The sequence below is a fragment of the Dermatophagoides farinae genome, chromosome 2 (assembly GCF_024713945.1).
Source record: "Dermatophagoides farinae isolate YC_2012a chromosome 2, ASM2471394v1, whole genome shotgun sequence".
Classification (NCBI taxonomy): domain Eukaryota; kingdom Metazoa; phylum Arthropoda; class Arachnida; order Sarcoptiformes; family Pyroglyphidae; genus Dermatophagoides; species Dermatophagoides farinae.
This window is the reverse complement of record NC_134678.1, coordinates 872589-899713: the sequence shown is the minus strand read 5'-3', so window position 1 is coordinate 899713 and position 27125 is coordinate 872589. Positions and strand designations below refer to the sequence as shown.

At 30.5% G+C, this 27125-nt stretch overlaps 4 protein-coding genes across 8 annotated transcripts; all 4 read right to left on the bottom strand.

Moving 5' to 3' along the window:
- Positions 1-155: 155 nt before the first annotated feature.
- LOC124499100 (leucine-rich repeat flightless-interacting protein 2) lies at positions 156-9047 on the bottom strand. 4 transcript variants are annotated; one of them, XM_075728552.1, is made up of 10 exons: positions 8122-9047; positions 6886-8049; positions 6377-6829; positions 2320-2556; positions 2165-2248; positions 1913-2083; positions 1752-1844; positions 1237-1672; positions 989-1173; positions 156-921 (listed from the first exon to the last, which is right to left on the bottom strand). In XM_075728552.1, exons 3-10 carry the CDS (start codon positions 6725-6727, stop codon positions 670-672), a joined length of 1809 nt encoding a protein of 602 aa, XP_075584667.1. In that variant the 5' UTR covers positions 6728-6829; positions 6886-8049; positions 8122-9047; the 3' UTR covers positions 156-669. The 4 variants fall into 4 exon arrangements, with proteins under 4 accessions (XP_075584667.1, XP_046918918.1, XP_046918917.2 ...); XM_047062962.2 differs by having other exon boundaries at positions 6377-9047; XM_047062961.2 differs by lacking the exons at positions 6377-6829; positions 6886-8049; positions 8122-9047 and adding an exon at positions 3437-4491.
- A 79-nt stretch (positions 9048-9126) lies between these two features.
- On the bottom strand, positions 9127-10683 carry LOC124490169 (post-GPI attachment to proteins factor 6-like). 2 transcript variants are annotated; one of them, XM_047052633.2, is made up of 4 exons: positions 10514-10683; positions 10007-10425; positions 9673-9933; positions 9127-9605 (listed from the first exon to the last, which is right to left on the bottom strand). In XM_047052633.2, the coding sequence occupies exons 1-4, from the start codon at positions 10548-10550 to the stop codon at positions 9150-9152; spliced, it is 1173 nt and encodes a 390-aa protein (XP_046908589.2). In that variant the 5' UTR covers positions 10551-10683; the 3' UTR covers positions 9127-9149. The 2 variants fall into 2 exon arrangements, with proteins under 2 accessions (XP_046908589.2, XP_075591903.1); XM_075735788.1 differs by having other exon boundaries at positions 10007-10422; positions 10514-10681.
- Positions 10684-11218: 535 nt separating this feature from the next.
- Positions 11219-13019, bottom strand: LOC124499951 (uncharacterized). The gene is made up of 3 exons (XM_047063949.2): positions 12894-13019; positions 12653-12816; positions 11219-12597 (listed from the first exon to the last, which is right to left on the bottom strand). Exons 1-3 carry the CDS (start codon positions 12907-12909, stop codon positions 11503-11505), a joined length of 1275 nt encoding a protein of 424 aa, XP_046919905.2. The 5' UTR covers positions 12910-13019; the 3' UTR covers positions 11219-11502.
- Positions 13020-13106: 87 nt separating this feature from the next.
- Positions 13107-27111, bottom strand: Nipped-A (Transcription-associated protein Nipped-A). The gene is given in 6 exon segments (XM_047063948.2): positions 13107-13369; positions 13443-18375; positions 18377-21352; positions 21354-26088; positions 26331-26624; positions 26704-27111. Coding segments are annotated over 4 exon segments (12714 nt in total). The 5' UTR covers positions 26049-26088; positions 26331-26624; positions 26704-27111; the 3' UTR covers positions 13107-13259.
- Between the last annotated feature and the right edge of the window lie 14 nt (positions 27112-27125).

Genomic DNA, 27125 nt, shown 5'->3' with positions numbered 1-27125 from the left:
AGAAACCCAGTGGATAAAAACAAAATAATAATCGACTACGACGACGATGAATTAAATTGTCAACGAAACCAGACATAAAAAAAAAATTTTGTTTTGTATTTGCAAAAAAAAAAAATTGTATCGATTTTTTTCAATGGATTCGAAAAATTCATTCATAGATGACGTTACAAATTTATTTTTTTTAATTTTTTAATTTTATCAAATAAAATGTTTAAAGAAAATTAGTTCAAAATCAATAGTTAAATTTTCTCTTTAAAAAAAATTCGTTGTTGTTGTTGTTGCTGTGTTGATTGTATAGTTAATAGTTATTAATTAATAATAAATAAATATAAAAAAAAACAAAAAAAAAAGTTTTACACTCTAATAAAGGTAAATGATGATTGAATATCCAGGCGATCACATCAAATAGTTGATAATTTCATTGAATTGATAAAATTTGTCATTTTTTTCACTTTGATTGTTTTGATGAGTGGTTGGGTGGATGTGATTATGAATTGGCACAGGTTTCGGTTTCGATTTCGTTGTTGTTGTTGTTGTTGTTGTGTTAAGGAAACGTTTTTGTTATTCGAGATTCGAATGTTTACGGACGCGCAACAAAGACTTGATTTCAAGTCTAATGATTGGTAAATATTTTGACTATCACATTTTTGGAAATGAAATAATGAAATTTCAGTCATTCGTTGATGATGTAGAACATAATGTAGATGATATATCCGATGCACATGATGATGGTGGTGGTGATTGTTGATGTTGATGGTGTGATGATCCCGGTGGTGTATTCGATCCATTATTATTATTCGTGGAACAACCATTCGTAATTATTCCAATTATATTACGATTAGATTTAAGTTTATCGATTCGTTTCTGTAGATGAGCATTTGCTGATTCAAGTTCTTCAATTTTTGTTAATGCTTCACGTAGCTAAAAAAAAAGAGAAAAAAAAATTTTCACATGAAAAATAATAAAAGAAAAAAAAATGTAAACTTACTTCACGTTGTGCTTTTCTTTTATCCAATTTTAATTCTTCTTCCAGCCTTTCAGATTGATCTGCAGCCAATTTACAACGTGCCAATTGATTTTCTAATCGATTTACAGTCGAACTAAGTGTAGCATTATCTTGTTCACATTTTTTAAATTTATATCGGAGATCATTGGTCATTTTATTTGCTTCTCCTAATTTGATTGTAGAAAAGACAGATGTTAATAGAAAATCAGTTTAAATCAATCAAGACTTACTTTGTATTTCAGTTTGCATTTCTGTTGTTAAATGTAATGAATTATTTGCAATGGCTTCATTCATCGAACTGGCACGATTACGTTCATCATCAAGATCACTTTTTAATTCATTAATCGTTGATTGTAATGTACGACGTTCAAGCATTAGATTTTTTAATTTTGATTCCAATGTTTTACCCGATACATCTTCCAATAAAAGTGAAGCATCTTTACTAATTAATGAAAGATTATTGGCCAATAAAACGGGAAAATCTTCATCATCATCATCAACATCATCATCGACATTATGATCATCATCACCATTGATTATTCGATGATTTTCATTCATTATTATATTGCCATTTGAAAAGCCATTCGGATTATTCATCAATTTATTTTTATTAAATAATTTGGCATTTCGATTACCATTATTGCAGATTATAACGAGATCAGCTTCCTATTGATTCATATATATATACAAAATATAATTTTATAAAACTTTTATTAAACACACAAATCCAAAAACAATAACTTACCTTTATTAATCGTTCTCTTTCTTCCAATGCTTCTTTATAGCATTTAAAATCAAATTGTAATCGTTCATTATCACGTTTAAGTTGTTCAAAATTCTAAATGAAAATGAAAAAAAAACAATTCTTAAATTTGACAACAACAATTACTCGACAAAAATACATACTCTAGATTTTTCTTTAAAATCACGTTGCAGCCTTAAATAATTTTCTTCCAATTCTTCACGTTCATCTTTATATAAATCAATCTGATAGACATATGATTGTTTTTCATTATCCAATTGAGCATTATTAATCATTGCTTTACGAAATTTTTCTTCCAATTCTTGTGCATAATGCTAATGATGAGTGGATGAAAATGGAAAATTTTTCATTAGAAAAAAAAAAAAAACAATAAAAAAAATCAAAATTAAACTTACTCGAAGTTCTCTTGGAGAATCGGCACACATATCCAATGATTCTTGACTACTTCGTCTAGAACTGGTATATGATGATGTACGACTCTGTTTATATCATCATAAACAATAAACGGATCACATTAAAATGATACACTCACAAAGACAAACAAACTTACCTCACGTGAAATGATTGGTGTTGCTCGTGATCTAAAACTTCCAATATGATCACTATTATTATTATTATTATTGATATGATTAACAGTACCGCCACCGCCGCTGCCTCCACTATTCATCAATTCATAATGTCTATCAGCTTGTTCATCCATTTCTTTTTGTTGTCGTTCAATTTCACGTAAACGTATTTCACGTGCTTCAGCTCTTTCACGACGCCTAGCTGCCAATCGTGCTTCGGCCTAAAAAAAAATAAATATATTGAATTGAATCCATAGCAAAAAAAATTAGTTAAATGAAAAAGAAAATATGCAAATTCGCAAAATATTCAAAAAAAAAAATTAAAAAAAATTTTGCCACACAATCATTCGAAATGTTGAATCAGATGATGATGATGATAATGATGATGGAAACATTTGTGACATTATTATCATTCAAAACAAATTTCATTTACAAATGGAATAAACACGGAATTTACAGATAAATTAAGCACACAAAAACTGAACTTTCAATCCACAACAACAACAACAACAACAACGACAACAACAATAGAAAACCAAACATTTGCCGATTCATTCAGAAAAAAAAATATGAAGACAAATAACAACAGAAAACAACAAGTAAACAATTCATACAATTTCCAAAAAAAAAAACACTCACTCTTGCGCTCAAACACACACATTAATAATACCGCAAATACAACAAAAAAAAACGCACACAACAACATAAAAAAATACTAGGTAATAAATAAATACTTAAGGTATCTCTCCAACATCATCATCATCATCATCATCACAGCAACAACAATGATATAGTAAAATAATAAAATAATAATTATATATATATGGGATATGGGATTTTAAAAAGGGAAAATGAGAAAACAAAAAAAGGAAAAATATTTTCACAGTATACTATCAGGAACAATTGACAAACAAACAAAAGATTAAATTGTCATCAAATTAAAACCAATCAATCAATCAATCAGTTATAGTTGATGATATATAATTATTATTGTCGTTGTTTTTGGTATATCACCAACTACACACATACAAACATGCATACACCTTTTTTTTGATGGTTAAACTCAGAAAAAGCAATGGAATCATTCATTCATTCATTTACCGGTTTATGTCGTCGATATTCATTATAATTACGTATATATAAAAGAATTGGTAATTGATTCTGATCATTACGATTTAACATTTGTTCAATTGTTTGATAACCATGATGATTTGTAAAAAATGATGTTGTAGTTGTTGTTGAAAGATTCATTGTTTTATTATTATCCATTAATGATGATGATGATGACGACGATGGTTCAGATGTTATAAATGATGATGATGATGATGTTGATATTTTTGGCTGATAGATTGAATTTCGACGTCCATCATTATTATTATTGTTGGCCATTACTGTATCGAATGGATTTATCAATGGAGAAATACCACTACCAGTGGCAATCATGTTACCACCATTCATTATTATTGGTGTCGATGGCTGTGTTATTGTTTTATTCAATGTTGATGATGGTGAAATAATCAATGATTTATTATTATTATTATCATCATGAACATTAATATTTCCAGTGGCCAGATAAATTGACGCACGACGTGATTGTGAACCGACAGGCATTTTGTTTAACAATGTGATTTATTGAAAACACATAAATTAAAAAACCAAATCGAATCTTCTTTTCTGTATCCTGTTGCTGATCAGACACACATACGCACACCAATGAACCTCGACAGAAAAAAAACCGACAATTCACAGAAAAATATCTTCAACATCCGAAATTGTCGTCCTGGTCGTAGTCGTCAACAAAAAAGATACGAATGATGATTTACAAAAAAAAAATTCTACAGAATACTAATCAGACACATAATCAAGTTGGATAAAGAAACAAAAAAAAAGACTAAAAACAGAATCAAATCAGAATGTAAAAAAAACCAGAACAGAATTTTGCTGACAACGATTCTGTATGATATACGAATGATGATGATTATTGTGCCTTATATTATTCACTCACACAGACAAGTTGCATATATGCATCATAATTGATGTAATAATATAAATGATGATGATGATGATGTTCCGTATGCAAATGACTTGTTGCTGTTGTTGATAATTCTTAAGTATTCTTAGTATTCAATTAAAAATAGAAAAAAAATACCCGGCAATAGAAGCAGACAACACATTGGAATATTCTTTCTTTGTAAAGTTTCAAAAATCAAGTGTAACACCACTCAACATTTTGGCAATATATTCTTATTCTTATTTTATTATTATTGCTCGTAAAGAAAGGATTTCATCTATCCATCAATTTCAAGAAATCAAATGCGTTTGTGATTCGCTATCATCAGGTAATTTGAATTTCATGAATTTCAAATTGAAGAAAAGAAAAAAAATTGCGAAATTTGAACCCAATTAATTAATTAAAAAAAATTATTCAAAATATGATTATGAGTACGTGCGTGCGCATCTCATTTATATTCATTCACATTCATCTTTTTTATTTTCTATATATATCGTTGATAATAATAATGTCATTTTGTATGGTTGCCAAAAAATGAGTAAATTTTGCCAAAATTTTCTTGTTTTTTTTTCAAAGAAAAAACAAATGTGCAAATAATAATCATTTGGATATTTTAACATCATCAATTCACGATTCAGACGACATTTGCCAAAAAAAAAACAACAACAATATAAATAAAAAATAAAAAAACGAAGAAAATCTTGTCATTTTATCATCAAAACACAAGTGATGATGATGATGACAAGGCGACACCTTTTGGTGATGAAATGAAAAAAAGAATGAACAAAATAACAATTTTTATCAATCTCTCGTGTGTGTGATGATGTTTAACCCAAAAATTAAGCCAGTCAGCCAGCCAGTCAGACAGATAGACTCATGGTGAAATTTATCATCATCATGTGAATTTTTTTTTTGCTTTGTTTTGTTCATTAATTACACACACACGCACACATAATAATCGCATTTATCCGGGTTATAATAATGGAAAAATTATCACCAAAACACAAAATTTCCATTGCTTATTATCATTATTATTATACGGGTTTTATTATATTATTATTACATCTGTCATGCAATTAAATTTTTCTTTTTTTTTGTTTGTTGGAAAATGATGGAAACAACAACAAACACGAAAAAAACAAAAAAAATTGTGACAGAAGAAACGGATCCAACGGTAAATTGTAAACAACATTGTTTCACATGAAAATTTATTCAACAAAAAAAAGAAGAAAACTTTTCTTCAGGTAATTGTTGATTAGATATATAGTAGTGAAGGGAGAAAAATGCACGCAATACAGAATTTTCAAAGAAAAAAAAATTGAATAATTAATAAAAGCATCTCTTTCTCTCTCTCTCTCTCTCTCACACACACACCGGTTTTTGTCGTGTCATTTCATTTCAATTTCCGAAATTTTTTTTTTCATCATTTAACCCAAAGAAATGTGAAATAGCAAACCGTCTACTACATACAGACATAGACACCTGATTCATGATGAAAAATCATTTTTTTCAAAAATAAAAAATAAAATAAAAACCACATAAAACATTGCTAACAAGTTTATGGTTAAAATTATCAATCACAAAAAAAATGAAAATCCGGTATTTTCTTGTACATTTCTCCCTGCATTTATTATATTAATAAAAAAATGGTAACCGGTGTATCATCATCATTATCATCATCCGAAGCTAAAATAATTAAGCATGTGTATAAAATATAACCGTAAACAAAAAAAACAGCAAATATATTCAACAAGTGGACAACATCATGACACATCACCACAATCAATTTCATAAACATTGATTTTTTTCATCATCATCATCATCATCATCAAGGAAATAAATTAATTTATCAATGACCATTTACCATTGACCTCAAAAAAAACATATCATCATCATAAACATATTAATAATTAATTTACAATTTGATCAGCCATTACTAATTCATTTCAATCAAACTAAAAAAAAAAAGATTCGAGTGACAAATCAAAATAACAACAACAACAACAAAAAAACACACACACAATACATACCTCTTTTGTAATTTGACCAAGTACTTCATCTTCAACAGATGAATTGGTCAACAATAAAGATTTGTTTCCATTGTACAGGTTATTTGACGTTGTTGTTGTTGTCGGTGTTATTGTTACCGATGATGCTGTATTATTATTCAACAATGTTCTCGAACGACGAGATGGTGAATATTGTTGTAGATTATTATTATTAGTGATGATTGTAGATGATGACGTAGGTGTTGATGTTGTTGATGTAATACAATGAAAATTTTTACTGGTCAACAAATTTGATTGTGATGATGATGATGATGATGATGATGGTGGTGGTGGCGGTGGTGGTGGATGAGGAATTGAAGTTGGAGAGCTCATTTTGTATTCGAAAGACGTTTTTTTTTATTTTGAATCAAAATCTTATATGAAAATGAATGGCAGAACGAAAAAAGTCTTATTCCAAACTTCTTTCTCAAAGATCTATGAATGGAACAATGAAAAATAAAAAAAAAAACAGAATGTAACTTTGTACAAACGAAAAAAAAATTGCTGCAAACAAAATCTTTTTTGTTATTGTTGTTGTTGTTATCGTTGATGATTCAATGGAGAAAAATTGGAATGAACAGTTGGTTGATTTTTTAGGTTGTGTGTAGGTGTGTGTGTGTGTGTGTGTGTTGTGAAAATCACAAAATAAAAATAAAAAATTATTCTTGATGAATGTAGGAGTTGGTTGATGATAGTAAAATCAAATCAAATAAATATATGCATCACGTGCATAATGTATCACGAAGTAAAAAAAAAAACACAACAGATGATGATGAAATTATTATTACAATGATGAAGAATATTTGTAGCCATAGAATTTCTAATGACAATGGCACAATATAATAAAGTCAATAATCGTAAAAAAATGGATGATAAAACGAATGGCCGTAAAAATATCAAATTCAATGCATTCATTCGGCAACAACAACAACAATTTGATGACAATCAAATTTCAAATGTTACTGGCATCAACATCAACATCAATAAATGTATGTGAATTGAATTATGTAGAAATATAGGCCATCATTATCATTCAATTGTCATTCATCACAATCATCATCATCATAAATAAGAAACATCCATGTTTTTAGGATGCTTGCTAATATCTTGCTTTATCAAATAAAATCATTTTTTTTCTAGCTTGTCATGTTTTTTTTTCATTTATTCAAATTCAATTTGAAATATACCACTTGTTGTTGTTGTTGTTGATGATGTTTCAAAATGACAAAAAAACAGCCTTGTTTGAATTTGAAAAATTTCAAATTTTTTTTTCCTACAAACAAAACAAATTTTGATGGTTATAACCAAATTTACATTCAGGTGGTGGTTTTTTCTTCTTCTTCTTCTTTCTTTCACATTGAGAGTTGTTTTTTCAATTTGCGTAGTATACACACACACAAACACACATCACATCACTGGGTAATAAATGGGCATTGGCGAGTTATAAAAAAAAAAAAAAAATATAAGGATGCTGTTGCTGAAGATGAGCTGTTCTCTCTGTGTGTGTTTTGCTAACAACAACAACAACAAAAAAAAATCTCAAAGAGATCTATTTATTTTGTGTGATGAGTACAGAAAAAAAAGAAATCATTTCAACAACCAAAAAAAAAAAAAAAAAATAAAAAACTGTTGTTGCGAAAAACCAGATTCATCAGCTAAACAATTTGGAACAATTTCGAATAATTAATAATTTTCATTCATTGAATTTTTAATCACGAGATACTTACCGACCCTGCCGATCGATTACAAACAAACAAAAAAAAAAGAAGAAAATATTGGAAATTCCACAATTGTTGATCTTCAAATCTCAAATAGAGTGGAAGAAATTTTTTTTTTTTTTTTTTAGGTTTCACACAACGTAAATTATTATCTTTTGGTGCTCGTGTTGCTGTGTTTACACATTTGCATTCATTCTCATCATCATCATCATTGTCAACATATCGATACGATATATAAGGGTAAAATGCATACACACACACACATTTGACAATAAATAAATAAAAAAATCAAATCGACATATCAATACAAAACATTGGGCGTCAATCAAATCGATAAATTTATCGTTTTAATGGTTAAAATGGTCGATGATGTTGATTGACGATGTGAAAAAAAAAATATTGTCACAAAAACACAAAATGAAATCAATTAAAATGAAATGATGATTGGAATGTCAATGATGTTCATGTTGATGAACTAAAACAACGAATTAATGACAACAAGGCGGCTATTTGCATATAATGATGCAACAACAACAACAACAACAGCAATCGAATGTTTTATTTCGATTTTTCAATTTCTTCTGTTGTTGGAACGAAAATTCAAAGTTTTTTTTTATTTTGGAAACTCACATTTTTTTTTCTTTTAATTGTTGAAAACATTTATCTGTCCAACAACAACAACAACAACAAACAAACAAACAAACAAGCAACAAAAGCAGCCAACATTTCAATCTGTCAATTTTTTCATCTCTCTCCCACACACACACACACACACACACACTCTTTTTTTGGAAATTTCTTTCTTTTTTTTTAACCACTTCTCCATTACCCACATACATGCACACAATTGGACATTTCAAAAGGCCAATGGTCAATGCTTCTACTACACAACATGCTGCTACATCAATCATTCAAAAACAGTAAAAAAAAAACATTCCGTTCATATACGTCGTTATCATCTAATTGTGATATTTTTTTTTTCGTTTCAAAAATTTAAAAATTGATTTATTTAAATTTTTTTTTTTTTTTAAATCCGATTATAGTGCGAATGCTTTATTTACTTGTGAATTAAAATTCATAATATCATTATTATTATGCTGTTGACATGATGCTGTTGTTGGTGGCGGTGGTGCTGGTGCTAAATTTTTCACATTCACCATTGAATGATTATTGTGATTATTATTAATTTCATTGATTGATTTACCAATCGCTATTATTGGTGGTTTCGGTTGATTCGATTCATTTGTTGAATTAATTTTTAGATTTTCTGTCCAAAATGAATCAATATTTTGATAACGAGGCAGTAACAATGCAATTGCCAATGACATTGAAATATGCCATAATGAATGTGAAATACCATAAAGACGACGAAAATAGAATATTGTTTGTGATGCAAACAATATTGAACCTAAAACCATCAGACCAATGGCTACATAGAAATTATTTGAATAAATCAATTCTGGTAATGTACGTTCACGATAATAACGATATCCCTGAAATGATAATTTTTTTTTGGTAAATGAAAAAAAAAACAACAAATAAATAAATAAATAAACATACCCAATATGAGCCTATTAATAATAGTGTTGAAATGGCCGGCACAACAAAACTCCAGGTACCGGTCATCCAAAAATGTAATAATGTACCGAAAATTGTTGCACCAACCAAATGGAATGATGAAATCCATTGATATGGAACATTCGATATGATGATGGCCGTACACCAAAGTGTTAATGTTGCAGTGAAAAAATCACCAAATTGTAACATATCATATGGAAATATACAATAATGAAAACCATGGCAATCACAAAGATGATATAACTTTAATGATGATGACAACAAAAAAAAAGGGGTAAGCATTGATTTTTTTTTCTGATTCAAAAATCTTACATACCGCTGAAAATATCATTGTCAAACAATAGATTATGGATTCTGCATAAAATTGTCCTTTGATTGCAATATAAATGGCCGGTAACAGTGATAGATTACTGAATACAAGCAAAAGACCGTCCATTATTGAAACAAATTCCGTTTTCGATGATTTGGCCTTTGATGGTGGCGGCGATGATGAAATTGTTGTGTTATTCGATTTATTCGAATCGCCAATTAATGCTGATTGATTGATTGATAATCTTGATATTGATATTGTTGTCGGTGGCATAATCGTTGTCGTTGTCGTCGTCGTCGTCATTGCCGATGATGTTGGTGAGGTTACAGCAGCTAAAATATCCAATATTGAAAATGATGTCGTGTCATCGTTGTTTGATTCATGTTCGATACAGGCAATAATTTCAATGATTGAAATCAATACTACTGTATAATGGAAAACAATCAAAAAAAAAAATAAATAAATAAACGGAATCAAGTGTTGTTGAAATAATTGAAAAAAAGGTCAACAAACCTAAGGTAAATATAATTCTTGATTTTGATAAAAACATTTTGTTGATTGTTGTTTTTAACAAATTCTTTTTAGCATTTGAATTCTTCAACACGACAGCAGCAGTAGGATTCTCAAAACACAAAAGTCAACAACAAAACGATGACAAAACAACAACTGAATAAAAAATGATTAGATTTCAATCATCGTTCTGTGGTTTTTACCTGTAAAAACCGGCGGCCAAATTTTTTTTCGGGTCACATTTATTCATGAATGAAAAGTGACTTTGCATGACATGCAAAAACACACACACACCACACACACAACGACGAAAAAAAAAATTCGAACGAATCTATTTTCTGTGTCTGCAGTGGCGAAAAAAAAATTTTTCTAAATACCGACCATCATCATTTTTGTTTTGATTCTTCTTTTTTTTTTGTTTTTGTTTGTATTCAGGCCAAATTATTGTTGATTGAATGAATTATCCGTAATCAACCAAAATTAAAATATCGATTAAAATACGAACATAATGTGCTGTTATGGAAAATCAAATTAAATCTGGATCATCATCATCATCATAAACTTGACATACATACAACGAACGACAACAACAAACGACGACGACGACGATTTTTTTTATTTATTTAAAAAATATTCATGTCAATGTATTTAAAATATCATCATCATCATTTAATTATTAATTTAAAAATTATGTTTTTTTTGTGTGTGTGTGTGTGTGTGATGAACAATAAATTTTTTTTTTGTTTAATTTTGAAGATGAATAATCATCATCATCAATTATAATTCAATGAAAGTCGAATCAATATTTTCGGTTCAAAACAAAAAAAAACAAATTACGGACTACTTTGGATACGCGCGTACCATTTTTTTTTATATCCTCACGTATCCATGTGGCCACGGTGGTATAATAATGAATATATACGTCCTATTTATTGAGGTTGTTAATATTTTTGTTTTTGTTTTTATATTTCATTTCATTTGATGATGTGTGTTCAATATTTATAATTAATTTTTTTAGTTCTTGCCCTTAATCTATAAGAATCGTTTAGACATGAAGTATTGGTGGTAAATAATGTTCTGCTTGTGGCCGTATGAAATGTTTCGTTTGTTGTTGTATCATTATTGTTGTTGTGGTTGTTGATTGTATTATTTTTTAATGTTGTTGATGATGGAGCTTTTTTCTTTTTCATTTTAACTGTATTTTGATGATTGCTAATGTCGCCATTTACAATTGTTTTTTTCAATTGTCCATGATTTTTGGATTTTATCGACTGTGATTGTTTCTTAGCGTTGAAAACATTATTATGATTATCATTTTCCAAAGAAATTATCGTAAGTTCTTCGTTAACTGAATCATTTTTGGCCATTAGTGTTGCGTCAAAAGAATTGGAAATATCCGTTGATAATTTGTCACAAAAATTTGAAATCCGTGAAAATGAATTAAAATTTAACCTTTCATTTTCAATCATTGGTGTTGATGAAATAACTGAAAATTTTGGCATCACCGCTGACCTTAACCGATGATTTGTTGTGTCAATTTGTGGAGTCAACAATAAAGAAGATTCCAATGGTGAATTTTCATTTTCATGTTTCTGATTATCATTTGAACATTTATTGCCATTTTCAATTGGTTTTCGTTGGATAATGGTTTGATTATTATCAGCAATAAATGTTGCATCCGATGATGATGATGATGATGGATGAATTGGCTTTTCAATAATAGATGATTTTGGTAATAAAGTTTGATCATCATCATTAGCCAATGTTGAATCCGGTGAATGATGATTTGTGTTTGTTGGACAATTATTATTCACATTATCATTGGTAGATTCGACATTTCTATAAACATCATCATTGTCTTCATTACAAAAAAGTTTATCATTATCATCATCATCATCATTTAAATGAAAATCATATTCATTAGGTTCGGCACAATTATCTAAAGCTAATCGAATTTGTTGATTAATTTGATAATTATCCAATGTACTGTGTTGATTATTCGTTGTTTTCGATAATGATTCGAAAAATAATTTCAATAAATTTCTTACAAATTCTTGTGCATTTTCTTGTTGTGGTGGAAGAGCACACTAAAATAATGGAAAAAAATTTACAACAAAAACGAACAACATTATCATCACATACCTTATGTTTGGCAATCAACATGAGGATCGATAAATATGATTCAGATTCCGAACTAATTTGATCATATGAATGTTTTTTTTCAATCATATGAAAAAGTTTATTAATCATTATTGATTGGTTATGAATTTTTTGTCGCATTTGTTTGAATTGATAATATGAATATGCTAGAATTTGTTATTTATGGTGGAAGAAAAAATTTTGTCATTTTTTGTTTTGTTTTAAAAAAATTCATTATAATTACCATTTGATCGATGCATTATTGAAACATATATAGAATTTGTAATTATCGAAATTTTTTTCAGAAAAAAAAACACCAAATTCAAAACAATCAATCAGTAAAAATAAATGACCGTTGTACAAGTGGCGCTAAATACTAAAATCTAAAAAAAAACACTCACACTCACAAAATGAGCACGCGCGAGTACCATTCATATACAATGTATATTTATTTGAATTTTTTTTTTAAATTTTTTTTTTATTTACGTCCGAAAAAAAAGATGAAAGTGAATTTTTGAGTGAATTATTTGACAAATGATTAGTCGATAATCGATAAAATTAGGTAACAAAAATATCTGTACATTTTTTTCTTCTTTTTTTTTGATTTAAATTAAAGCCAAGGATGCCAAGCAGGATCCATACAGCAAAGATTATCCGGATTAATTGCTGCATTAATCAATGTGGCAACATTACTTTCGGCTCCATCAAATGTGGCAAGACCTGTGTTTTTGTTGAGAAAAAAAATGATGAAAAAATTGAATATAAAAACAAAAGAATGAAAAATCACACATACTTTGTAATCGTGACATGATAGCATTGGCTGCCTTTGTAACCAGATTAACCAATTCTTCACCACCCATTTCAGGTATTTCATTCATATTTGGTGAATTGATTACATCGGCCAATTGTTGTTGAGTAAATTGTTGCTGTTGTTGCTGCTGATTTCGTTGTTGTTGATCATTATTATTATTAGTATCCATACTGGAATCATCTTTTAGATTTTGATATAAATTTTTAGCCGTTTGATTATTAGCTACAGCAGTCATTGCCGCTGTTATTAATGCCATTTTTTCACTCGATTTAATTCGTTTATGCCAATTAATAATTTCATCACGTAATATGGCCAACAATATTGAACGTACTTTATAATTTGGATATACTAAACAACTTGCAGATGAAATCATTGTTGCCGTAAGTGGTCCATGTATACCGATTTCAGTGATCAAATTCTGTACACTATGTGTCATACGGAATGGCACTGGTTGATTGCTAATTAATTCACCACTTTCTTCATTCAAATCAAAACGATAATAAGCAATATTGATTAGACCACTATCACGATGTATGTACATCATATCTGGATTCAATCGTGTTAGATGGAAAGCAAATTCAGAAAGACCAGCCGTGGCTAATTGTAATGTGAATAATTTACGAAAATGCCAAAATTCTGTTGCCGTTGAAAATGTTTGTAATGCCCATTCTTTAAGCAATGTTTTAGGCGCCATCGATGATTGTATATCGGCAATAATATCTTTCAATTGTGAAAGTGTAACTTGTGATCCTTTTGTTTGTAGACTAAGTAATCGATCATAATATTTAGCTATCGGTGCATCTGGATCCGATCCACGTCGTATCATATGTTGTTTATAGATTTCAATCAATGATAATGATGATACATTATCTTCAACAAAACGCATCTGTCCATGTATTGGTACTACACGTGGAACGGTAAAACTAATAACACGACGTGCCGTTTCTTTATGTTTCGATAGATACAGATTTAACAAACGCAACAAATGTAAGAATCGTTCTTCACGTCTTACTTCACTTAATGATGAATCATTCAATACAAGATATGGATATATTTTACCATTATGTCCACGAATATAAAGACGACGTGCAGTAGTATTATGTTTGGTTATAATTTCAACACGTGGCATAAAACGTGCAATATGTACAATACACATTGCATTCAATTTTGGAAGAAAATATTCACCTGGTAATGCTACTTCAACAATTTGATTGGAAAAATTACTTAAATAACGACATTTTTCTTCAAGTAACCATGATTTAGGCAACAATTTGGTTTTAGCTTCCAATATTTTGATCCATTTTTTAAATTTCACAATAAGATTATGTAATTTATGTGAACCTTGAACACTGAAATCAAAATCATTGGCAAATTGTTGTTTCATTTTTTGAAAATCTGGATCCTGCACAGTTGATTGTGCACGACGAGCCAATGTTTCCGATGCCGTTGTATTGGATGTACGAATATTTCCCGGTTGTTTATTCGTTGTTGATTGATTTGAATCATTATTCGTGGTACCACTACCACCTGATGAATAATTACTTGACGTATTCGTAGTTGTTGATGATTGTGATGATGATTGACTACCACCACCACTACAGGTAGCATTATCGATTCCAATACCAAACGTTGTGACCAATTTTCGAATGTAGCTCAATGTATGATTCGATGTTATTGTTTCAGCTACATTATCACGATTTTCGAATGCAATTGTATAACATTTAGCCAATGCTTGACGCAATTGTCGTAATATTTCTTCAAACCAATTTTCACGAAACCATGACATTTGATCCAATATACCTTCAATCGATGTCAACAAAGTTGGATGCAATTCACGTTGATGATGCATAATACGTGTACAACGCCATGTTGCTGATGATGCTTGAATTGGATCAGTGGATTGTTGTTGATTCATATTGTTTGTTGATGATTGATTTATGCCAACTGCTGTTGAGAATACACTGAATTTATATTTCATTTCACGTTGTTCTAAACGTAATGAAAGATATAACGTTCGTGTTGGGAAATAAACAGCTTCTGGAAATAGTTTACTAATTTGTGATAGTATGGTTAACATATGATGACCTTCCGATCGAACTAGACAATGAAGTAATTGTTGAATCCATGGTACCCAATTACATGGCGGTACACCGGTATTATATTGTTCCACTGCTTGTGCTAATTGTTGATCTTTATCATACGATAGTAGCCACAATACTTGTGATAAATATTTTCTGGTTTTCGAATCACTTTGATGACGTGAAGCATGTAAAAATGAAATGATTGCATTTTTACCATCCTGAATGTTACGTTGTCCAAATGATTCATGTGCCGTTCTGGTGAATAATTCATAATGAAATTCACCCCACATTGCCCATGATTTTACCACCGTATCGGATATTTGTAATGATGCTGAAAAATTTTTATTCGCCTCATCCATACGATCCATTTTCATCAATACAAAACCTTTGATGGCAATAATTTCGGCAATCATTTCATTATTGAAAAAATGTAAATGTGTACAATCAATGACGGACATTGCTTCCTGTAATTCTTCACCAGTTGGCTGCATAGAATGTTTCAATAGATTACATTTTAATTGTTGACGAATTTTTTGAAAACAATCAATAATCGGTACTTTTGGTATTGTGTGGATACGATTCAATTGATCTAATGAAACATTCATTAGGAAATGTTTACGTGCCACTTTTGCCAAATGTATTAACGATTGAGCAGATGCATGTGCACCACATAATATATTCGATGATGCTGCTTGTGATGGTTGATTACCTTGTTGTTGTTGTAATTTATTTTCTTGTTCAAATCTTGATACAATCATTTGATAATGATGTTGTCGCCATGTGAATATATCGCTCCAATGTGATAAATCATCGGCAACAATTGGCAGACGATTTTTCCATGTTTTAATTAAACTTCGCAATTCATATGGTGATCTATCATTTTGATATGGACCGATTGTATTATATAAAATGTGATTCAAATTATGTGCTTCATTCAATTCGATAACCTGATGTGCACCTTGTAATATATTAATATGTGCTGATGAAACAATTTTCGGTAATTTACGCCATTCTTTTAATAAAAAATTTGTTGCCACTTCAACCATACGTTCAGCTGTATCCATATCACGATGATTTGGATTACAAATGGCATTATAACCTTTATATAATGCCAATTTCCATGCAAAATCTTTTGGCAGATTTTGTTCCACACAAGTAACGGCCATATTCATTGAATCCCAATCCGGTATACGCCATGCTGATTCCAATACCAATAATGGATTTGGCAATTCTAATGAATTACCATAATCTTTTAAAAAATCCCATTGATTCAATTCTTTTGAACAACGTATCCAATGTGATTCCCAAATTAGATATTCTTCATTAAGCCATAATGGTATCGGTGTATTGTTATATTCATTCTGGCCTTTACTCATTGCCAATTCATATGCACCTTTAGCTTGTTCAAAAAATCCTTGCTGTTCATATGCAATGGCGATCAAAGTTTCTTTATAATATGATTTTTTATGCCAAACACCAGACCAATAATCTTGTTCTTTCAATGTTTCATAAATATTTGCCAATGCAGACATACATTCATGATTATATGGTTGATTCATTGATGATGGTAATTCGGTCGGTAAAAGATCATTAATATTTGCTGATAATGAATTCATACTATTATTAGTTGAATGTTGATGTTTATCACCAACAATACCACCATTTAATTGTGATGATGATACAACACTATTACTACTACTATTACGTGTATGTTTCGGTGTATTTATCGTTGACATTGTGGCTGTTGTTGTTGTTGATTGATTAGCAATTTCATTTGTAATTAAACCACCTAAACCGAATGCCGATCTAGTGGAAAAAGCATTATCCATTTCCATTTCCAACAATAGTGAAGCACGATGCCAAAGATTATGATTTCTACTCAAATAACGTAATATTGATGGACGAAATTTTATCGATGGTTCACAATATGATACTGCTTCAAAAAATGTATTCACTGCACTATAAGGAATTTCACGTTGATAAGTGTGAACACCGGAAACAAAAAATGGTGCCAATTCACAAGCTATCATCATTTGTTGTCGTTCATTCAATATGGAATATATACGTGGAAATAGCTGTATCCATATATGATGTGCTAATTCACTATCCAGATGACATAGTTGTGCAATTGCATTGAAAAATGGTGATGCTTTATAATTATGATTTGATTGAAGAAAATTGCAAACAATTTCGACAATATCTTTTGATTTATCTTGTTGTTTGGTGCCACCACCATCCACAGAAGATGTAGTATTATTCGATGTTTGATCATTGAATATATCGTTAAGAAAATTTTCATCATGTTTTTTACCATCCGTATGGCAAACATCCATCAATTCGACATTATTTTGGCTATTGTTATTGTTTACATTAATGTTATTATAATTCTGTGAATAATTCATCAATTCCATATTCATCAACATATCGGTTGGTGTACAATTCAAACCATTGGATACAAAACTAGTCAATAGTGATGATTTATCTTGATGTTCACTAAGCGGTACCAATGCTGTTGGCAATGGTAATTTGGAATTATGATTAGCCGTTTTTAACGTTTCCACCGTATTTGATGTGGCTAACATTAATTCAATTGCCTGTTTGATCCAATAATGTAGACAAATTGTGTCCCAACTTTGTGAATTCGTTATGAATAATAACCGATCATATAGACGTTTTCGTAGACTTGAATCAAGTAATTGGAAAAATTTTTGCCGTATTTGTGGCTGCTGACAACGAAGACCGGCCATAAATGCAAATTCCAATTTCGTTGCAATATCATGTGTTTTCAATGCATCATCCGAATAAATGTAGTGGATCAGTTCTAAATATTGAATTATTCAATTCAATATCATCGGCAAAACGTTTTTCAATATTATGTCCAATACGTAATACAAGTGCTGTTTTATCTCTCAACATTGAAACCATTGATGTTTGTGAATTTCCTGTATTGGTGGATCGACCACCACCACCACCACCACCGCTGCCACTACCACTAACGGAATTAGTTGATCCAGCTGATAATGGTTGTTTGATCCATTCTTCAAATATTTTCAATAATGTTTTCATCACTTTAACTTCAGGTGATTTTTCAATCAAAATGAAAAATACACTATTGATCAATGTTCTTCGTGTTTCGGGATTGGCGAATGCAATACGATTTTTGATTAATTCAAGACAAAGATTAATAATGTCAGCACATAATGATGCATTGAAATCTGGTGGTTGAATTTGTGTAGCCGGTATATTTGTATGTTCTTTCACCAGTTTTTGTAACATTACCAAAAATGGTGTCGATAGCCGATCAATATATGCTGGTTCATTTAAACAGGCGGCTTTCAAACACATTAAAACACTAAATAATTGTGATAAAGTTGTTGTTGAACTACTTAGATTTGGTAACATTCCTGGCGATCCACCAATCATCATTTGACCACCACCACCATTACCGCCACCGCCAACGCCACCACCACCACCACCACCAACACCACCAGGTATAATCGATTGTCCAGATGATTGTCCAATTTTATTATAAGACATAAATCCATTTAAAATTAATGAATGAATATCAGTGTAAAGTTGTTCAAATGTTTCCAATGTATCAACTTTTACTGGCTGTTGACCACATTTTGGTGATATTGTACTCGAATGACATGATGGTGGTACTATTGACATCATTTTTGCCAATAAATTATGAACAGTAGAAACGATTTTTGGATTTGTACACGTACAACAAGTGGAAATTGCTCGTTGCAATGGCATCAACATTTGTATGGCTAAATCACGTTTCATTGTTTGTAGAAATAAAATCAATAGATCCAAAGCAAGACAAATCTGTATGACAGTATTCTGCGGCAATGGCTGCGGTGAATTTTCATTATTTGCCACCAACATTAGAATACGTTCTAATGAATGTAATTTAATATCATTCAATTGCCAAAATTCATTTTGTAATGCATCCTTGAGCAATGAATATGCACGACGGCAAAGTGATTCCGGTAATGTTGAAGCATTCCATTGGAAAAAATTCTGTGTTAAACTACTACCAGGAGTAACACTAAAATCTGGTGACATACAAATAAAACGTAATAAAAACTGTAGAATTGCATCGGAATATTCTTTTTCAATTGATCCATGTGATAATTGAGTTATTGTATCTTGTTGTTGTTGTTGTTGTTGCTGCTGCTGTTGTGATGTTGCTTGATTTGTTGATTTATTATGTTGATGATGTGGTTCTTGTTTTGAATCAAAACTTGATTCACTATCACTTGAATCAACATCGGTTGATTTATAGGATTTATCCATTTGTTCCACTGAAAGTCGTTCATGTTCCCAACGTATAATCACTTCAACTAGATCCAATGCCAATTTTCGTGATTCAATCACTGAATTCTGTGACAAACCATAACGTTGAATTGCATTCACTATATGTGGTACATAAATATGACGAGTTGGATAATAGATACGATAATAACGTACAACAATTTGTAATAGATGATTAAATTGTGCTGATACATGACTTTCTTCGATCATTAATTTTTTTGTCAATTGACGTAACATACGATAACCATCAGTGATACGTTGCGGCAACACTGGTATCAATATTTCCAAAGCATTGAAAACAATCGCACGTGATTCTTGATAATGGGCTTTCAATAAACTAAGAAACACTTGTTTGATAATTTTTTTATGTATCGATATTTTCGATATAATATGTGCCAATAATAGATGGCAATAATATTTTTTTACCGAATCTTGACGTTTTGTTGAATGCATACCTGGCCATGCATATGACATTAATTGGCGAACTTCAGAATTTTCACGTTTACTTTTTGGAAAACGATCATTTTCGGATATTTGTGATGGCCGTATATAATTGGATGCATGTTCGACAATTAAACAACCAAGTTGCATGACTAAAATTCTTATCGAATCCGATACGGATGTTTCTTTTACCAAAACATTGATGAAAACCGATACTAGATTTTTTGTGGCATTAAAATCTTGATTAATAGCCACTACTACTGCTGTATCATCTTCCATTGGTGGTCCAAGAAATTGTTCATTTTGTCCATTTTTAAATACATTTGAAAATATCGGTATAATTATGTATTGAAGGATTTTTGCCTTCAACTCTTGTGACCATTCCATCATCATCATTATCGATGTGGTCGTTGTTGTTGTTGTTGTTGTTGCAGAATCCGATGTTTGAAATTTTGTTTGATCCAAATTGAATAAATCACAAAATTTCATGAATGCATTACGTTTCCATTCGATAGAGAAATTATTCGGTAATTCATTGGCAAAAAATAAACGTAAAAATTCAAAATCACAATGATATTTTCCAATAAATGCACGTAATAATTGAAAATAAATTTCATATTCTTCTTGTTGTTGTTTTTGTTGCTGATTCTGATTGAGATAGCTAAGTAAACATTTTACTAATAAACGTGGCTCTTCCCATTGTTTACTATCAATTTGATAATTTTCCTTATGATCCATATGAAATGAATTACATAGCCATATTGCTTTCAATGATTTTATCAATTCTGGTTGTGCGGCCAACCATTGTGCATTATGTTTCACCAATATGGATACAATTTTTATGGCCTGATATCTTTGATATGCAATCAAATTGGATGATGAATTTATGCCCAACGGTGTTGGCGATGATGTTACATCAATAGTTGATGCTGGTGCCGGCACTTGTTGTGGTGATTGTGATTGTTGTGCACCACCAATTATTAATGAAGAAATCGAAGTCGATTCAGTTTGCGTTTTGGAATTTTGTTGCTGTAATGATTTAACACTTTGCTTGTAATATCGATATTAAACGTACTGGATTTTCATACAAAACCATACGAAATGGATCACTTTCTTCATCACCAGACAGTATGTATAGGAAAAAACGAAAAATTTGTTTTTCATTTTGTCGCTGTTCCATTTGGGCAATTGCTTCTTTTGGATAACGTTTCATAAAATGTTGAATTGGTTTATAATACGTTTTGTATACATAGATATCCATTGATATTTCAGCTTTCGTTAATTGATTCAATAATAATTCCACATAACTAACATCGGCAGCAGAAATCTCACAAAACAAATAGATGATATCCACACCAAGATTTAGATATAATGGAATCTGATTCTCTATATTGATTTGACTTGATTTAAGCAATTCTGATTGCTGTTGTTGTTGTTGTTCAGATTGTTGTTGTTGTTGCTGCTGCTGTTGTTGTTGTTGTTGAGATTTTATACGAAATTCATATTCTTTTTCACGTTGCCGTCGAAGATATTGACAACAAACATCTGTACAACGATTCAAATGTTGAAACATTAATTCACACAATTTATCATTGAATAAATATGCAAATAAACGAGCCAAATTTTTAAGCCTTTGTATGAGTAGATGATCTTTTGGCGATAATACACGTATTTCACTGATGTTGATCAAAAAACTTCTCACTGTATTTCGAATCACTTCTGGATTCACATCATTCAGATATTTATATTTCTTCATACAATCATATGCACATTCTTGTAGTTCAGTATCCGGTGATATCAATGCTTTATAGAGAACATTGAATATTTTATGCGACATTGCTTTCAAATGTTGACAAGCGGACAATGTACGTAATGCTGATTTACGTAATGTTGTTAACGATACATTTTTATAACATGGTAATTTCAATAATGTTGAATCATCATTCTCACAAATGGAATAAACATCATTGAAAAATACCTGATGTTCATGTATTGTTGTATCGATGATGAATAATTGTGGTTCCAATGTAATGCAGAATGTATTGCCATCAAGGATGCCAATTTGTACATGTATTGGTTGTTGAAATAATTTTTGTTTTTTAAATGGTACCATATCTTCCAACATTTCTTTATGTGGCCTTATAACATCGGTTACCGTACAATCAGCAATACGGGCATAACATTCCAATAGATACATTGATTGTTCACGTACAGCTGTATTACTTGATGTTATTTGTCGTAACAATTCCTGTACAACATCGCCCATTGATTTTTGTTGTAAATCAGCCAAATCTTTCTGTTGTTGTTGTTGTGAATTTGTTGTTGCTGTTAATGGTTGACCACAAATTTTTATCATTGTTTCCATATTATCTTTTGCCATTTCAATAACACCACTGGAAAGATCACCAGATAGATCCATCATTACATAAAGCATTGCTTTTAGTATGATAAATTGATGATTAAATAGCCAACGTAATGACATACGTTCAAATAGATAACGAACAGTAACACAGCCACCATATTTTGAGAACCAAGCACGTTCATAACAAAGAGCACAAACACGTTCCAATATATATTCATATAATGGTAATTGACAAGCACGATCAATACTGCCCAATACACTAGTGGTTGTTTCAATGATAACACGTAAAACAAATTGACATGGTTTACAGAGTTCTTTTTCTTCTTGGCCCATTACTGTAGTCATTGCATCAATCAAAACCAATGGATCCATACCATAAAATCGTACTGTTCTTCCAGAATTATTAATAGGACCAGATTGTTGACAAATGGCAACCAGAATATAATGACGAACTAATGGTACCATAAAATTCAATACTGTTTGTCGTAATTCTTTTATGGCCGATGCAGTCAACATAGCAATCAATGCTGATTCATGAACTTTACGTAATTTTTCATCATTAAATTTATAAAAACTTATCGTGGAATACGATGATAGAATGGCATTCGAACTACAATAACCGAAATCTGTACCACTGGAAAATGATGGATGTGAAAATAATTTATGCATTTGTTGTATTTCATAATCTTCAACATTATTATGAAAATTTTGAATGTTTGCCACAAGAAATCCTTTTACAACTTCCCAACTTTGTAGACGATAAAATGAATCGGTTGTTGGTAAACGTAAACTTTTACAAGCAACATCAATTACTTTATCCACTGGTAAATGTATCGATACATTGGAATCATCAAATCGAAGTTCCATATATGCACATGATCCATGTGATGGTATAACAATGTTACTGTAATCATTTTGTCGATTATTCTGATTCTGATGATTATCTGGACGATTATTTTCATCCATCAATAGTAATTGATCACGAAATTCAATATAATCCAATTTTTGTGGTTCATTCATCATCCGGTGATTGGTGCCGCCAAGTTTTCCAAGTATACGAAATGAAATCTGAGCAATATTATCATTCTGATAACGTAATGTTTTCCACAATGATTGCATTAATTCAATACGGATAGGTAGAAAATGAGCGTAAAGAAAATCTGGCTGCAAATTATCCACACAAAGTTCCAGTGTACGAAGACCTTGAGCAATTAAATTTGGTGCACCGTTCAATGCTGAAACCAATGGATCCATCAACCACGGTAGATATGGTAATAATGATGACAATCGTACAGGAATTGTTAAACATAATTCAACAAACAAATCTTTCATATTTTGACGATGAATACCGGTTTGAAAATTATTTAAACCCTGTAATAATGATGGTAACATTGGCAAGAATTCACGATATAATTGATCATGTGATCCGCCACCGATTGAACGAAATAATGCACGTAATAACATGAAATAATTGTATGGTTCTTGTGCATTCAATGCCATTTTCATGGAATTATTCACCAATTTACGTAGATGTGGTTGAAGCATTCGTTCATTTTCAAAATGCAAACATGACACTGAACCAAATACAGATTTGAAAAGTTTCAAAAATAAACTTGACATTTCTGTATTGTTGCCCATCACTTCCATACGTTCGACCAGATATCCAGTAAGAATGTCGGCAAATACTCTTGATGTATTCTGTTGTGATAGTAGATAATGTACCAATTGTGTTAGATTACTATTTTCATGTAAACATTGGACAAGATAATCGATAGATGATTTAATTATCACACGAAATGTTTGCGGTGTCAGAATGGTGAATATATTGCAGAATAATTCCACAGATTCTTTTTCTTCTTTTGTACGTGCATTAAAATTCTGGGCAATATGATTCTGTGAGGCATTCGATTGTTGTTGTTGTTGTCGATTGATTAGAATTGAAAAACTGGTGCTGGTATTTTGATGTGGTGGTGAATATGGAAATGTATTCAGATTGAAAATTTCCAATAATTTTAGTCCTTTTTGAAATAAACGTATCAATATATGAATATCATTTGGCCGACAATAACCACTACGAATCGGTGGATGGCCAGTACTATTAGGCGATTGTATCGATGCAGTATATGTTGCCCATTGAATATTCTGGCTCATATCATGTAATTTCATTGATAACAATTTCAGACCATTAAATAATGTTCTGGCCAACATTCGACATTCACTTATGGATGTATTCTGGCCTTCCGGTATGCCATAATGTAGACGATAATCATCATTATCAATAAATGATGATGTCAAATATTCGATATTTGATTTATAATTGGCACTATTATCATTATAATCAGGATCATCATTGCTGGTGGAAGATTTTTGTGATTTATTTTTATTTTCATTATTCGGTGATTCTTTTGTTGTTGTTGTTGATGATGATGTTGATGATGCAGTGTTGGAATTGTTTAATTTTGATTTTATTTTCGGTATCGAATATTTTGCCATCAATGCAACTTTGTTTACATAAATTTTCAGAATTTTAATCAATGCCTGTGGAACATTTGTTAGGCATTTTTCTTTTTCACCAGTTTTACAGAAAGCATCAGCAATATTGATCAACAAACGGCAAGACATTACATGATTGGTAAGACTTAATGAATCATCATATAGATTACGTGAATAAATATTCACGACTAGATTCAATTCACGTAATTTTAATGAATCACGAAGATGATGAACAAGATCATAGATAACGGTATAAGCGAATGCACGTAATGTTTCACGTGTTGCCCATCCATTGCCGATAATAATTGTTTCATCAAAAAATTCTTCAATATATGGCAGGAAATATGTACGAAATCTTGTACCGACAATATATCGTGTTGAATAAAGTAAATCTTTTCGTAGACTTGTCATTTCATCCGGTAAGCTACGAAAAAATTTCAATACAATCGCAGGCAATTGTTCAGCAACCATTAGTGTTTGAAATTTTTCCTCCTGTGTTCGTGCCATAAAAGCGATGAATGAAAAATACTTGATCTGAACGGTAAGAAATTCTGAATAAATTTCCAAATTAAACATTTCATTATTTTTCTGTTCATTTGTCGGTTGTATATCCACTAATTTTATGGCCAATTGCAATAGTTCAAAATATTCTACTTCATTTTGATTACGATAAACTTGCATTAACATTATTATATTGATTGGTACTTCGATCAATAGTTTCAAAGAATTAATACCACGAGGCAACAATGTGAAACAATGTGATTTATCCGGTTGTAATGATGTGGCAACAAATATTTCCTGTAATATTGGTTCAAGATCCAATTCTTCCATACTTTGAACCTGATATTGTTTTGATGGTTGAAAGATTTTCTGATAATTTTGCATCAACATACAGGTGAAATTTTTTGATCAATGTGAGAAATTTTTTTGCCTGTAAAAATAAACAAAAAAGTGTCAAATATAATCTCGAAATATCAAACGAAAAAAAAATCGAATCGGTAGGAATAAATCAGATCTTATCAGCAAGGTTCATAGATGATCATCATTTTTTGTTTGATTGTGTCAGAAACAACAACAACAAAACAAAACAAAACAAAACGAAATCATCTCATAATCGCTTCGATCATCATTTCACCAGTCTCATCCGAGAATCTATTCGATTCGAATACTCACATCATCATTTAATTTTTGTGTACGTTTATGTAGATCAATCAGAATACGGAATGCAATACAAGCATTATCTTCATTATCTGATTCCATTATTGTGTAAAGAACTGGAAACATTTGTTGGAGAAAATTTTTCATCACCGATAATGGAAAACGTGTCAACAGTTCAAGAACCAATTGTCGTATTTGGCTATCATTGTGTTCTTTAATATAATTTTTTGGTCCACAATTCAGATATTGTAACATGATTGGTAATGCGGTGGCGAAAAAACTATTGAATCGATTATTTAATGAATAAATCTAGAGCAAAAAAAAAAAAATTTTCGTATCATTAATCAATTTGTGAATTGACAACCAAATCAAATAAGATGATGATTACCTCTAAATTATTATTTAGTTCTTGTAGCAATTTTTTCATTTCAATTTCTTCTTTCGAATCTTTAAGATCATTAAGCCTAACTATAGCATTACGATATTTTGATATTAATTCATCAAATTCTTCTGGATCACGTGGTGGCAGAGAAAAATCTTCACTCGTTGGTGTTGTAGCCGATGTATTCGTTGTCACCGTTGTCGATGTTGTTGGTGTTGGTGTTGAATCATCCATTTTACTTGCCATTATTGTTTGTTATGGTGGATCGAATTTTAAAGATATGATGATGATGAAAAAACAATTATCAATTCAATTTTACATTTGATGTTTTCAAAACAAAACAAAAAAAAAGAATTATCACATTTTGCGGTGTTTCAAAAAAAAGCGCATTGACAATGTCCATGCATTTTTTTTTCTGATCTTCACTT